The sequence below is a fragment of the Sinocyclocheilus rhinocerous genome, unplaced genomic scaffold (genome assembly GCF_001515625.1).
Source record: "Sinocyclocheilus rhinocerous isolate Xijiao unplaced genomic scaffold, SAMN03320098_v1.1 scaffold35, whole genome shotgun sequence".
NCBI lineage: Eukaryota > Metazoa > Chordata > Actinopteri > Cypriniformes > Cyprinidae > Sinocyclocheilus > Sinocyclocheilus rhinocerous.
The window spans coordinates 37,142-52,389 of NW_015661991.1; the positions used below are offsets into that span (position 1 = coordinate 37,142).

The 15,248-nt window shown below is 36.9% G+C and overlaps 1 protein-coding gene across 1 annotated transcript in view; it reads right to left on the reverse strand.

The window, feature by feature from the left end:
- The window catches only part of ano1a (anoctamin 1, calcium activated chloride channel a), a 36,564-nt gene that overhangs the window by 2,333 nt on the left and 18,983 nt on the right, over positions 1-15,248 (reverse strand). The window contains exons 11-24 of the mRNA XM_016536838.1: positions 14,564-14,724; positions 12,991-13,073; positions 12,740-12,751; positions 12,111-12,179; positions 10,634-10,708; positions 9,782-9,983; positions 9,579-9,690; positions 6,620-6,677; positions 6,196-6,296; positions 4,396-4,532; positions 3,355-3,507; positions 1,878-1,930; positions 867-1,051; positions 652-757 (exon numbers count right to left, since the gene is read on the reverse strand). Coding sequence (XP_016392324.1) covers positions 652-757; positions 867-1,051; positions 1,878-1,930; positions 3,355-3,507; positions 4,396-4,532; positions 6,196-6,296; positions 6,620-6,677; positions 9,579-9,690; positions 9,782-9,983; positions 10,634-10,708; positions 12,111-12,179; positions 12,740-12,751; positions 12,991-13,073; positions 14,564-14,724 — 1,507 coding nt within the window. The remainder of the gene's footprint in view (positions 1-651; positions 758-866; positions 1,052-1,877; positions 1,931-3,354; positions 3,508-4,395; positions 4,533-6,195; positions 6,297-6,619; positions 6,678-9,578; positions 9,691-9,781; positions 9,984-10,633; positions 10,709-12,110; positions 12,180-12,739; positions 12,752-12,990; positions 13,074-14,563; positions 14,725-15,248) is intronic.

Sequence of the window (15,248 nt, forward strand, 5' to 3'; positions counted from 1 at the left end):
AACCACAAACACATTTCATTACACCAAATACACAAAATAATGTTATTTTTTAGCAACGTCATATGACCCCTTTAAAAGAAATGTTGCTTGGGCAAATAACTGGAAAAAAAAAAAAAGTTTCAGTGAAATTACCGAAATTTCAATTAAAAGCTAAATAGAAATATAAAAAAACCCCACCAACTAATAAAAATGACAAAAGCACAAAATTATATACAGTATATGTGTGTGTGTGTGTGTTTGTCATCTTTAGTAATATATTTATATATTAATATAATAACAAACATATAATATAATATAATATAATATAATACATTAGTATAGTATAGATGTATGCTAATCATGGTAGTAGTTGAAATTAATTTATACCAATTTTAATAATGGTCACAAATGATTAAAATAGGCATCTGGACAGGATGATGTTTTTGTGTATTACTGTAATAATGTGAAAATTACGATTTAGGAGCATTTTAATAATTGAAATGAAATGTAATTTTCTTTTTTCTAATTAAACAACAGCAACAACAAATGGTGATTATTATTATTATTATTATTATAATAGTTGAAATTATGACCTGGAAATTTCTTTGTAAAATTCATCATTGATCAAAAATAAAAAAAAGTTGATATTTTATGAATTAGGTTTTGACTGACCTGAAAGACAATGACAAAAGCTAATCGAGCCGCCAGAATGGCCCAGAATTCTCTTGAGAACTCATATGGCGTGGCAGACCATGGAGGGTCCCTGTAATCTTTATATCTGTGGATAGTGTAAACATTATGAATGTAATACACAGTCATACACCACATTAGAAAAATCTGCCAGACGCACAAAAGAAAGACTCTTTAGTGCAAATCAAACCAAGTACCTGCAAACCTCCACTTTGTATCCCAGGTGCATTGGCTCCATGGGCTCTGTGCCAGGCTGGAAGTGACTAACATTGAAGTATGAAAGGGTGTGATTGACAAAGCCATGAAGAGTCCCGTCTGGACTGTACATGTACTGATAGACCAGGCGTGGGATTAAGTCAGAGGTGAATGCGATCACAAATGCCTGAAGAGTGACACAATAGGATTAGCTCTCACCAAACCTTGGTAATGAGTTTGTTAGGGTGTTCTGGGTGTTTGTTAACTGGCCCTGTGTGTGAGATTTCTTTCACCTGTTTTATCATCCACCAGCTGAAAATCATCAGTCAGATTGCTCAGAAAGGTAATAGCACACCTCTGCTCAACAGGTGGATGATTGAAGGTATCACTCATGTTCACAGCACAAATTTTGCAGAGGGAGTTATTCCCCAAGGATTATTGCTTACGTTTGATGAAGTATGAAAGGGTGTGATTGACAAAGCCATGAAGAGTCCCGTCTGCACTGTACATGTGCTGATAGACCAGGCGTGGGATGAAGTCAGAGGTGAATGAGATCACAAACGCCTGAAGAGTGACACAGGAGGATTAGCCTTCGCCAAACCTTGCTAATGAGGTTCTATGCGTTTGTTTGCTCGGGGGTTCTGGGTGTTTGCTAACTGGCCCTGTGTCTCCATCATATTCTGGTTCCTAATAATGGCTTGAGTTCAATGGCTGTGGGATTTCTTTCACCTGTTTTATCATCCACCAGCTGAAAATCATCAGTCAGATCGCTTAGAAAAGTAATAGCACACCTCTCGCTCAATAGGTGGGATGATTCATTTATAAATTTTACAGAATGAGTAGGACTTATATTGAAGGAGAGAAAAAATGCCACTAATAAATTCTAATACTAATAATGGCACTAATAATATCAATGTTGAGAAATACAACTTCATAGAATATACAAAGCAGGTACATCACAGTACAACAGGTACAGCTCTTATTTGTTTCAGAACAAACACATTTAAACCTACATTAACAATGACGGCCACTTTACTGATTCCTCTGAGAAGAGTGTACCAGATTCCTGGAGACAAAGAAACAGAAACAAAGACAAGAGACATTAGATTACGCATGATGTGTATTTTAAATGTTGCTATATTTACAGTGACTAAACACTGCTGTGTTACACTGAATGTCAATTCTTAATAGTCATGAAAATAAGTAAATAAATAAATAAAAATACAATTTATTTTCTTCGGAAAAAAAAAAATCTTAATAAATATAATAATACTCTTAAATCAAAATATAAGACAAAATTATATTTAAATGTTTTATTTCAATATTTTTCTTTTGATTTCATCATGTTCTTGACAGGAGATTCAGCAATAAAGGCACGTATTACCACATATTACCACTAGGTGGTGATAAATGCTTGTCATTTAATTGATTTTTTTTTCAGCCTTTCACTAGGACTAATAAATTCAGAGTATTGCAATGAAAACATGCATCTGCCCTGTTCTCTTCCTCAAAATTAAGACCATTTTAAATGTTTGTGTATACATAGACAAAGACCTTCAGGCTTGGCTACAAGTAAGCGAATTAACATTTCCATTCTTGACCAGAAAATGAAGACAGTTTATTTACCACATGTTACTAACCCCCAGAGCAGGGCATGCTGTCACAACACAAGGCATGTTGACACAATGAATAAATACATACGCATCAAGAATTTGCTAGCAGTGATGCATAACTTATGGGGCAAAATGTTACATTGACAGCTTGCCCCGATATCAATATGGGTTATCAATATACATTGACCTGACATGAAGATCAAACGTTCAGTTAAAATCTACCTTTATACTGTAGTTGATTTTTGCCTAAATGTTTGCCAGTGTTACTGCGTTACTGTACTCATTAGCTATTATAAAAATATTATATTGTTGTTGATGTTAGAATTTTAGTTGTTTTAACAAATAGGTTTAAACACAGATAGCCACCTACAGTCAATACATGCCCTGTCTCCTCCAAAGATGAGCAGATGACCAGAAATAACCATTTCAAGAATCTTTCAGAGCCAATATTTCCTGGTGACACAGTACATTATTTTGGAAATACGTTATGCAAGAAATCACTTTAGAGTGACATCAGGCCTTTGCATCTGAAAGGCCAAATCAGTAACAGAAAGGAACCTTTCCATTAAAGTGTCCTATTTTACCTCTTAATTCGATTTCCAGGGGCTTTTTTTTTTACCTTTATAAGGGCAACTTGTTTTCTAACCTAGAAATAAATTTCAGAGTATATATAATCTGTAGTGTCTTATTATGTACATTTACATTTGGCAGAAACTTTTATCCAAAATGACTTACTTTGCATTCAACTTGTACATTTTACCAGTTCATGCTTTCCCTTGTTTGAGCTACAGGAATGCTATACTTATGTGTATAAACATTACATCTCATCTCAATAAAGATCATTTAGTGTGCTGAAAATCAGTGTTTAGATACCGACCAATGTCCTTTGCTCTTACAGCAATCGGCCTTCTCAGCTCCGTGACAAACTTTTTGGCATCAAGACGGATCTCAATGACGTTGTTCAGTAGAGCAAAAAGGGGAGCCAGCGGAAAGGAGGCCACAAACAAGGTCACCATCCCGAACTGAATGACTAGATAAGAAAAAGAAACAAAAACACAAAACAATCTTCCATCGAAGGTTCCACTGAAGCACAACTCGCAGAATTACTGAGAACATCTTATCACATCAAATACATCAGACGTTGGTATGCTGGGAAACTTGGTCTTAAATAGGTCATATGACATTGCTAAAAAGAACATTATTTTGTGTATTTGGTGTAATGCAATGCGTTTACGCAGTTTAAAAACACATTATTTTCCACATACAGTACATTATTGTTGCTCCTCTCTCTGACCCGCCTTTTTCTGAAACACGGCAATTTTTACAAAGCTCATCGTTCAGGAAAGCGCGGTGTGCTCTGATTGGCCAGCTATCCAGTGCACTGTGATTGGCCGAAAAATCTTCCCCCGCGGTGACGTAGATTTGTGGGGGTGTGTTTGAATGAGGTGTTTTAGGAAGGCGTGGACGAGTCTTAACTTTTAGAAAGAATATCTCTTTGGGTTTGAGACTGTAATCTTTGCAACTTTACGGATCTTATATATGCACAAACAGCTTGTAACACTCCAAAGACAAAGGAAAACATGAAATCACGTCATATGATAAAAGTATGATCACGCCTTCCTAAAACGCCTCGTTTAAACACGCCCCCACATGTCTACGTCACTGTGTGGGAAGATTTGCATAACACTACCCAAATGTATACGCAAAGAAAGAAGGCGTAACTTTGATTCTCACTGTAGTATTGTTGCTGCCGCCACTGCCATGTCGTGGAGACACTATGTGTTTCGTCGCTGGTGTTCCGGTGAATTCAGTTCCCGTTTCCCCTTCGGCACGCATGCTGACCCTTATACAGTCTATGATGCTGACAAATAATGCTGACTCACAGCCTGTAAGTATCGCGTAGTGTGTAGTGACTCACTCATTTCCATGTACTCTGGGTTGAGTCCGACAAAGGGCCCAAGGAAGTGGTCCTTCTCGTGACGATGAAGCGTTTTGTTCAGCTCTTCCTGATGCTTTTTGTCTATCTTGCGTTGTCGGAGCATTTTCTTCAGTTTCCTGTGGCACAGATACATTAATAATCACTGTGGATTTTGCATATAACTAACTTGGTGAACTGAAGCATGATGTGCTCATTTACATCCGAACAGCCATCATTCACAGTGTTGCTGTGAACCGCCCAGCCGTGTTTGTTTACTCAATATCTTGGCTAATTGGATTTACCTAAATTAGATATCTGTATTTTTTTGCCCTGTTTACAACATACACTGTATACATACACACACACTCTCTCTACTTAATGAGAGCATAACTACTCCTAAAACTACATAACTACATGTAAACTATAATGAGTAGATATTTATGTATTTGAAAAAAAAAATCCCTCTTAAACCCTTTTAGAGCAATCAGAGAAACAATCATTTAAACCGAGCAGCAAGTTGATTAAAAACAATGCAAAATGAAATTAAATAAAGGAATGGTTGACCCAAAAACAAAAATTCTGTCACCATGTACTCATACTTTTAAGAATGTTGGTGACCATATAGTTTTGGAAAATTCTTCAAAATATTCAAAACTCACACAGTTTTGAAACAACATAAGGGTGAGAAAATTCATTATTGAAAATGACACATTTTTTATTTATCAATGCATATATATTTACATTTATATGCATTGATATAATGATATAGTTAGTAACCATCAGCAATAATTTCTTAAATATTTGTACTTTGGCTAAATACGGTGACTGAGAAGGGACATGTCAAGCTCACAAACTCATGGGAATGAAATAGCGCTTTCACAACACTGATTAATTCCTCAATGAAACAACCACTAATTATGTGTTTATAATTATACCTAATAATATAAACTATTAATGGCTAGCTTAAAATATTAAAGCCCACTATGTTAAATTCCCATAAAATTTCTGTGTGTCTACAGAGATCATATGGAATCAAAGATAAAATGGATAATAAAGAATGTTAATTGGGCAAAGAGATCCATAAGATGAAGCAGAAAATAAAATAAATAAATTACACAAATATTACACAAAATAAGACACATATCAGTGAGCGGATTTAAAAACTTTGGGATGTGATGAATATTTTTTATTGTTGTATATGTATTCTTTTAACATATATTAAATAATTTGAACCTCACGTCACAGGCACAATATACAGTAGCCTATCTATCTCATGGCATCCAATATTTTAATATAAAAATGAAATCATTGTTTGGCCAGCTAAGATTTTGCTATAGAAATAAAGATTAGGCTCATAATTTTTTGGTAGTACAGCACACCATGAGTTGGTTTTGGGATCTGAAGGAGCATTTGGACCTGGAAACTGTGACATGTGACCTCAGACTCTTCTGCACATTTCCCCCAAAAATCAGGAAATGTGGAAAAACTTTGGAGATTCTGTTTGGACCTGCTCATGCATTTCTTTTACCATGTACTACCTTCAGAGGCATTTGCCTGAGATGTGCTTACAATCCAGTATATTTGCATTTGTCCAAGAGAAACATAATATGTATTTGCAAGCAAGACACAAAAAAGGTCAGCAAAGTCTTTTCATGAAGAAAAAAAAAAAAGGCTCATACAATGCTCTCGTCAAAGTACAATAATTCCCTAAAGCAATCATCTAGAAATGTACACTACACCTATAATGGGTAGTGGGAATTTATCAGATTTCCTTCATCTACAAATGTGTTTGCTACTCACGGAACGCCTATCTCAAACAGGTTATTCTGGATGAGCTGTTTGCCAAGCATGGTGATGCAGAGCTGAATGCACAATTCCATCAGACAGCCGGCATGGGCGCACTGCAGGGTGAAACAGAGAGAGATTTCACTCAGTTACTATGGAGTTGACTGGCTACACACCTCCGAAAGTGTTAGTCATCAAGAGTGAGGTAACTAGGACAATCTGTCAAGTTATTTTTCATATGATGATGTGGGTACAAGACTCCAAGAATATAGTGTGGTTAAGAATAGATTTTGCTTATACATATACACGTGTACACCAGTTGGTCAATGAGATTCGTCATTTATCTTTGTGAAATCAATTTTATGGCTTATACTCTTGAAAAGCACCAACCACCAATGACACACACTTAAAAGGAGGAAGCTGAATGCTAGATATGTACCTCTTCCATTCGGTAAGACCCCATAACGTAGAGATATTTGCCAGGACGTCCAATGATTCTGGAGGCATTGGATAGAAGAAGGTCAATAGCTGTGTTTACCAGCCGCTGCACAAATGCAAGTGAAAAAATTCACAAAATAGACATTACAGTCAAAGCGGGGTGGGGGTAGCTCTTTTCCACAACCTAGTGAGCGATATTATATTGGTCAGAAGCATACTGTATGTCACATGTATGTTGTGCTTTTAATGCTAATGTTTTAGTGTCTCCACCCAGCTTCTTCATAGTTTACTCAGCAGGACTTCCTTGGTCAATCAGGTAGACCAGCATCTTTGGCTAATGAACAGATGTGGATCCAAGCCAGCACTATTTTGTTTGAACCAGCATGGAGGGGTACAGTAATTCAATGATGATGGTCTAAGCTGGTATTTATGAAAGCTTGTTTCTGTCACGGGTTAAAATAAATAAATAATTCTAAGTTTTTTTTTTCTTGCAATTCTAAGTTTATATATCGCAATTTGGACTTTTTTTCTTAGAATTGAGAGATATAAATTCAGAATTGCAAGGTAAAAACTCGCAAATTCAAGAAACAAGACAGAATTGTAAGGTAAAAAGTTGCAATTATCTTTATTTTTTTTTTTATTACATGGTGGAAACAAAAAAAAAAACAGAATTGCGAGATGTAAACTCAGAATTCAGAGAAAAAAGTAAAAATTGTGAAATGAAAACTCAAAATTGCAAGAAAAAAGTCATAATTGTGAAATTTTAAAAAAATCTATTATAAAAAATCAAATCACAATTATCTTTTTTTTCCATGTGTATTCCAGCAAGAATGATACCTAATTTATACTATGACGAGACCTAATTTTGGCCAAATTCTAAAAGTGTGTTCACACTGGCAGCCATACACAGTGACAAAGCCACACGCCATCATTTACTTTTAGTGAGCAATGCCAACTTCAGGTGACAATTTGTTAGTGAAGTGACAAAGTTGTGCGGAGCATGACTAGTGAAAAGATGTGGGGACTACCAAAGAGAGTGAAGATGGAATCACTGCCTCATACAATTGGATACCACTGAAGAGTAGGAATGCTAACTAGAAACCAAGAATGCAGTGACTCACTGTGAATGCACCATAAGAGAGCATCAATGTGATTTGTCAATGGAAGTCTGCAGTAGTAAGTATATGCCTAATACATTGTTTCTATTGTTTAGAGTATTATGTGTTGCTAGAAATTACAGTAGTCGTTCGTGTTGATCTGTATTAATTGCACTGGTGCTGTAGGGCGGCAGCTGTCCTGCAGTATTTTTGCCAGCCTTTGACGTTATATGCTTTGTATTGTTAATCTAAAATGCGTTAACTATTTTCACTTAATTGCTGGTAACTCATGCACTCAAACTATCCTTAACATGTGAAGCCCTCCTTTTTTAAAGACCTAACTTATGTAATGATCTGCAAGTGCACGTCCAGTGAAAAAGGACTCCAGCAAGGCACTTATTTCTACCTTTTTTTTCTCCTTTATGTGTTGATTGTTGTTCACCATGCAATATGACAAATCTGTCAGCTATTTGCAACTTACTCATCAAATCAAACTGCAAGTCAGGAGTAAACAAACAATCAGCTCTCAATAATCCCTTTGAATTGCATGCAATTAGTAAGACAAAATTGTATTGTTTGTTATATATCAGCCTACATGTCAGCTGGGGAACTTTTCAGAAGAGCTGGATGTGCTATTATCTTCCTACCCTGAAGATGGCAGCCCAGCTGTGGTTCTTGGTTAATTAAACATTCACCCCGGATAAGCCTCATGCTGTGTCCTTCTAAGCTCTCCTAGCCTTGTTTGACCTCAACAGTTTACCAATTTACAAATCAGGAAACCTACCGGGCCTCATTTACACAAGTAACTGTACCACAATGTCCTTGTTACTCCATTGCACATCTGTGATTTCCACCTTGCCTGCTGCACACTCTTCGCTGGTTTTCTTTCAACATAACCTCCACTCCCTCATACTTGTTTCTATGATCGCCCACCTCTGTTCAACCAGCTAAAAGCTCCTCCTCTCTTATGTAAATAACGCATTTAAATCCACTTGAACATCTTGTCTAGACAGCATCTGTCCTCTCTCCTCCAGGTCTGTTTGCGCAAAACGCCCACTAACCCCTGAACATCTGATGTTCTTCGTGAGACCAAACTTCAGAGAGAAAATGGCAGCAATCGAAGGTTCCTGGTGAAATTAGTAGCATAAGTCTTTTCAAAAGCAGACACTCAAAAGCAGAAATTAATCAGAGACCTCGTCACTGAAGCCCTGCGGCTGGCAAAAGCTGCCTCTAGATTAGTTGTCTTCATTCTGCTGGATATGTCTGCAAGTGTAAATCATCTGACTCTACTATTTATAAGGTATCTGAGAAGTGAGCAGGATTTAAATCACATCAACTATCCATGGGGGTACCCCAGGGCTCAGTATTTGGCCCCTTACACTTTTCAGTATACACAACAATCACTGGGACATATCATCCAGAAACATGAATTTGAGAATAAAGCATGTTGGCCAATTCATTTTCAAGGCTGTTGTCATCTCCAGACAGGACTACTGCAATGGTCTAACCTTCCTATATGCACTACCTGTGCAAATGATCCAGAGTGTGGTGACATTAAGTGTACCCATGTAACCCCTAACACACCACACCTACTCCCAGTATTTTACCCAAAATCTACTAGCTTAGCAACACGTTAACATCAATATCTTTCATGTTTTCCATGTGAGAAGCACTATCTGTAAGGAGCAGCTGTCTATACTGTACTTCGTTCCAAATCAGTCACTTAGACAGTAGGACAGCTCACTAGGTTTGGAAACAGAGCTTGTCGCTCTAACAAATGGAAATCCTATTGTAGATTTGTTAATAACCAAGTATCTCATACCGTTCAGTTTCAGAGTGACTCCTTGGTACCAATACTCTCACCTGCCTCTGAAGAATGCCAGGTACACAATAGGGGTAAATGCATTTGCGAACTTCAATATGAATGTCTTGAAGATCAGCCTCTCCTCAAAACTCTTGTCAGTTTTTGGCACCTCTGATAGGTTGAAAACAACAGCAAGTTCTGTAAACATGTTTTGCAACAAATCTGGCAAACTAAATGTCTTGCAGTCAATAACCAGACGTACCCATAATAGTGAGCCAACGTGCAATTGCTCCATAGACCTCATCCATTAGGATGATGATAATGAGGTTGATGATAGCAGCAGTGGTTTTAACGGTGGCCCGTATATTAGTGCGGAACGTGGGAGTGGAACTCATGTGCAGGGCAGTCATAATGGAGACCCTGTATAGCACCACACCAAACACGATGGCCAAGGTCACAAAGATCTGCATTGAGCACACAAACGAACAAAATAAGAAAAGTGACTTGTAATCAATTAATTTAGCAACAGAGACTGGATACAGCATCATGCAAAAGACAACATTATTGGTTACCAATGCAATTATAGAAAGCCAGATCTAAGTCACCATGACTACTTTATTATGCAACTGAAAACTTCTGATAATAGAGGGTAGGGCTGGGCAAAAAAACAAATGCGATTTTCATTTTCATGCGGCATTTACTACACAGATCCGGAGATCACCGACAAGCTACACAAAATCGCAGGCGATTCACTGCCGATTTTGAACGCGATTTTGTGTAGCTTGTCAGTGAATTGTAGTAAATGCCGCTCCATCTGAAAGCACATGCTGGAGATTTACTACTAATCACCAGAAGCGGCTTTACTGACGAGATGCGCATGAAAATCGCATTCGATTTTTTGCACAGCCCTAATAGAGGGATAATAAAGTGAGCAGTATTTGTCTGCTCATGTGATTTCAAAATAAAATAAATTACCTGGTTGTTGAAAATAAGGTACATTTAACTACAAAAAAATGTTCTGAGCATTAAATTCCTTTCATTTATTGTCATATTAAAAAACCTACATACATCACAGCCTTATAATGAAAAAAAAATTAAATAAATCAGGTCTTACCAAAAAAAACATCATGACGATAATAGTCATGTATGCTGGCATTCTGTCTCTACATGTCAGCTTCACATTTCCTGCCTAGAAAAATATATGAATTGTCAAATGTGAGATCAGAACATATAATCCAGACACACCCTAACACTTACATCTTGCAACAGGAACTTGGTCAAAAATCAGATGCATAGACTCAGGCCTCCAGCATGCTTTGGCCTCCAAAGGGACAGAGAGGGTCAAGCCAAGTAGAGCAAAATCAAGCCCCTAGACATGCCTCACAGCTGTGCTGTCACATAACATTCAGTATACTGCAACTGGGTCAACATCTACTGAGCATAATACGTAATACCCAATAATCCAGACATCCTTATGACAGCAAGGATGGCATGCATAAGCCAACAGACAAAAATACTGCTAGAATCAGCATTGCCTGTGTTGTGCCAGACACTACAAATTAAGCCAAAATTATTTATCAGCATATGGTCTGGTCCACATTGTAGATTATTCTAGCCAAGAACAACCCACTTGGACAAGACGTGGCCTATTAATCAACATGTAAAATGACAAACAACAGTTCGCTATTTCATGTGGCAGTACTGGCAGTCAAAAATTTTGAATAATTACATTTTTTTTTCTTTTTAATGTTTTTGAATGAAGTCTCATATGCTCACCAAGGCTGCATTTATTTGATGGAAAAGACAGTACAAACAGTAATATTGTGAAACATTACAATTTAAAAATTTCGATTTTCAGTATATTTTAAGATATAATTTATTCCTGCGATGGCACAGCTGATTTTCAGCAGTCACAACTCCAGTCTTCAGTGTCACATGATCCTTCAGAAATCATTCTAATATGCTGATTTGGTGCTCGAGAAACACTTCATGATATTATCAATGTTGAAAACAGTTTTTGCTGCTTAATATTTTTGTAGAAACCATGATACACTATTATTTAAAAAATTTCTATAAAAATATTAAGCAGCAAAAAAACTTTTCTACACTGATAATAAGAATAAAGGTTTTCAACATAAGAACCTTTTTTCAAAAGTAAATAATAATCGATTTATGAAGGATCATGTGACAGTGAAGACTGGAGTAATGGTTGATGAAAATTTTCATTTTAAAATTATTAAGTATAATTAAAATTATTTAAGTAAAATTAAAGTATAATACAATACCATATAATTTAACTATAAAATCGAACCACACTGTAATATATTACTTTAAATCCTAACTGTCATAACAATGTAGGGTTAAAATGTCTTCAAATGTAAATGTTTTTAATACATAATTGCCCTAGCTATGTTGTAAACATGAATTATTATTATTATTTGGAGATGTTAACCACCCTGACTTTTAGACATTGTGTAAATCCAATTGGCAATTCTGTTTGCAATAGAGATTGCAGCAGATGGTCAGCGAATGCTGAGTTTGAGAGTTTTTTTTTTTTTTTTCATCTGAAGCTTGGATTCATAAAGACCTACCTTTGGGGATTGCTCTTTCTTCAAGGACTTCTTCATGACATGGAACTCATACTCTGCTCTCGGGTGACTCTGGGAAAAACAGAGAAAACAATTCCCAACATATACAGGACTTAAACCAGTTTAAAAGTGAAAAACAGCAGAAAGAGATAACTGGTTATGGAGCCAAAAGCAGCCATGTGCATGATCAGTGAATTCAGAACAGAAATTCTGGTAATAGCAACACAGTGACATTCAGTGAAAGTATAATCCTTAAAACCAAAAGCTCTCAGCACCACAAATACATATTCCTTTCCACATTCAGCAGCTTTAGGTTTTAGTAGTTCCTCCTGCGTATTTTATCCACATAAACAGTGGCAAGCCTGGAAAGACTGTGACTGCCGAAAGGAAAGTGAGCAGCTTTTGACCTGTAAGGCCGGAGGAAGAGAGAACAGGAATCTCCCAGACCTCCACAGCAACAGACCAATAGATAGATAAGTGCTGGTGGAATACTTTACACAAGCAAGAATGTGACGACGATGCCTGAAGACGACTTTTAAGATAATATGAAGAATATGTTAGTACTAAAATGCAACTGTTAGGTTAGGAAGGAAATAAATTTAGTTAATACTGTGAATGAACCGATTCCAAACCTTTTGTTTTCCCTATACAAAACAGGACAAAAAAAACAAACAGTGAAAAAACAGTTTGATTTCATGGCACTGAATCAATAAAAAAAGGACATGTTTAATTCTTTACACCCAAGCCTCAGGATAACACAAGTCTACACAAATGAAGCATGCCTACAAAACATACATAAACCCACATAATTATCTTATCAACACGTACATTAAATGTCTTATATTGACACTTTTCTTGGTCAACATGGGTGTGTGTGACTAACCTCGGTGTCTTCAAAGCTGGTCAGGTCCCAGATATAATTGAGCCTCATTTGCCTTCTCTTCCAGTGCTCCATAAACATGGTGGCTGTGTGACACAGAGCAGTAACCTTCACTAACAAACCCATATTTATACTTATTGATCGGCTCAGCTCTGATCAGGGCGAATTCTCAGTTATTATAGCTACAAATGAAGCCTGTACTTTCTCAGGGGCTTTTTTTTTTTTTAAATAAACCCAAGAATGCCCTCTTCTTATCAAGAATATTTTAGCTTATGTGTGAACCCTTTTAAAGAGAACTAAACTGAAATCATCTGAGAAAGTGTTCTGAATACACTTTACATTAGGTCAGCGTGCATGGAAATAGAATCGAGAACCGATCATAATCAAAGTGAAACAAAACGAGATCCGAGTCCAGTTTCAAGATCAGCAGTATGACTGCAAAAATAATTATTTTTCAATATTCTTTCATTCATTTCCATAGTTGTAACTTTGGAAATCAATAACACATAAATGTTTTCTAAAGAACCATGGAAGGTTCTCCAATAGCATCAGGCTGTAAAACTTTTTGGGAACTTGGTATTTTAAAGGTGTTTTCACACAGTTTGTTTTGTGTTTGAGTCTGGTTCATAAATTCAGCTTATGTGTGAACACTCACAACAACCTCAGATCCCTTTAAAAGAGAAATGAAACCATCTAAGGAAGTGCTCTCAATACAGTTCACTTTAGGCCAGTATGAATGGAAGGTAGATTGAGAACCGATCACAACCAAAGTGAACCAGAAAGAGATCTGAGTCTGAATGCAAAAATAATTATTTTTCGATATCCTTTCATTCATTTCCATACCTTGTAACTTTGGATATCACTAATACATCGGTGTTTTTCTTAGGAACCATGGAAGGTTCTCCTATAACATTGGGCTGTAAAACCTTTTTTCGGGAATCTATTCTAATTGTGTTTTCACACTTGGTTCATTTGAACCATTTGAGTCCGGTTTACAATTTTAGCTTATATGTAAATGTTCACCACAACCTCAGACCCCTTTAAAGAGAACTAAACCAAACTATCTGAGGAAGTGCACTGAATACAGTTCACTTTAGGTCAGTGTAAATGGAAAGTGGATTGAGAACCGATCACAACAAAAGTGAAACAAAAAGAGATCTGAGCCCACTTTCAAGCTCAGCAGTATGAATGCAAAAATAACTGGATTCTCTTTCCACTCGATTCACTTTCTGGTTCACTTAAAAAACGGCTCACTTTGATTCTTTTAAAGAGGACTCAAGATAGCAAGTAGCCTTGTCATAGGGTGTCATTTTTCATTTCAAAGCCTGTAACTGTAGGGGATTAAAACAGGAAAAGCAAATTTAGGGCTTTAGCCAAAATAATCGGCTTTTAAGAAGCTCAGCATTTGAACGGGGATGAGTACAGGGGGAATTAAAGAGAAGTGTAAAACCAGGGCACAAATCTCTTCAGCATTTGTCAGAGCAAGTCTGTCCTCAATATGTAGAGACACAACAAGTTGGTGTACAGCAGCAACAAAGCGTGCGGGTGAACATGAAAGGAGAACAGAGCTGCTGACCCCATAGTGCCATAAAGATGGCGAAGAAGACGGTGGCCGCATTGTCGAACAGGTGGCTGGCCCTAGCCGTGCCGCAAGCCGTGACCAGTTTCCAGTAGCTGCAGGCTCGGTCACACATTGGGCACATGGTGATATTGTTTCTCTCGTCGCAGACCTCCATACTGAGTACACAAAGAAGAAAACCTGATTTCAGAAATGCATCACGTCTCAATGTTTCCCTAGACACCATGTTTCTCTGTAAAGCTATTAATTAAGGCTGCAGTGTATTTTTTCCCCTCATATTTTTTTTTTAGCTTTTATTTCTGAAAGAAAACGCATTTATTCTGTGTTCAGCTTCTGTATTCTTGTTCCAAAACATAGTGAGTTGCTTTGATGTCTAAATAGATGTGATGGCTCATATGAAGTGTTCTACAAAAGCAGCAACTGTATGCACTGCGCAAACAGTGATCTTCACATGAAATTGTCAGGGTTTGTTTTGGGTTGTGTTGGTGTTCATGTCTTTTGCTTTGTATTCATGATCTTAGTTTAATTTCCTGGTTTGTCATGTGTTCCTTGCCCCACATGTGATCATGTTCTGTCATGTGATTCCCTTGTCTGTGTGTTATGTTCTGATTTGTTCTTTGGTTCATGTGTCATGTTCTGATTGGTTTTCTAGGTCATGTGTCTTGTTTCCCATTGGTTTGTT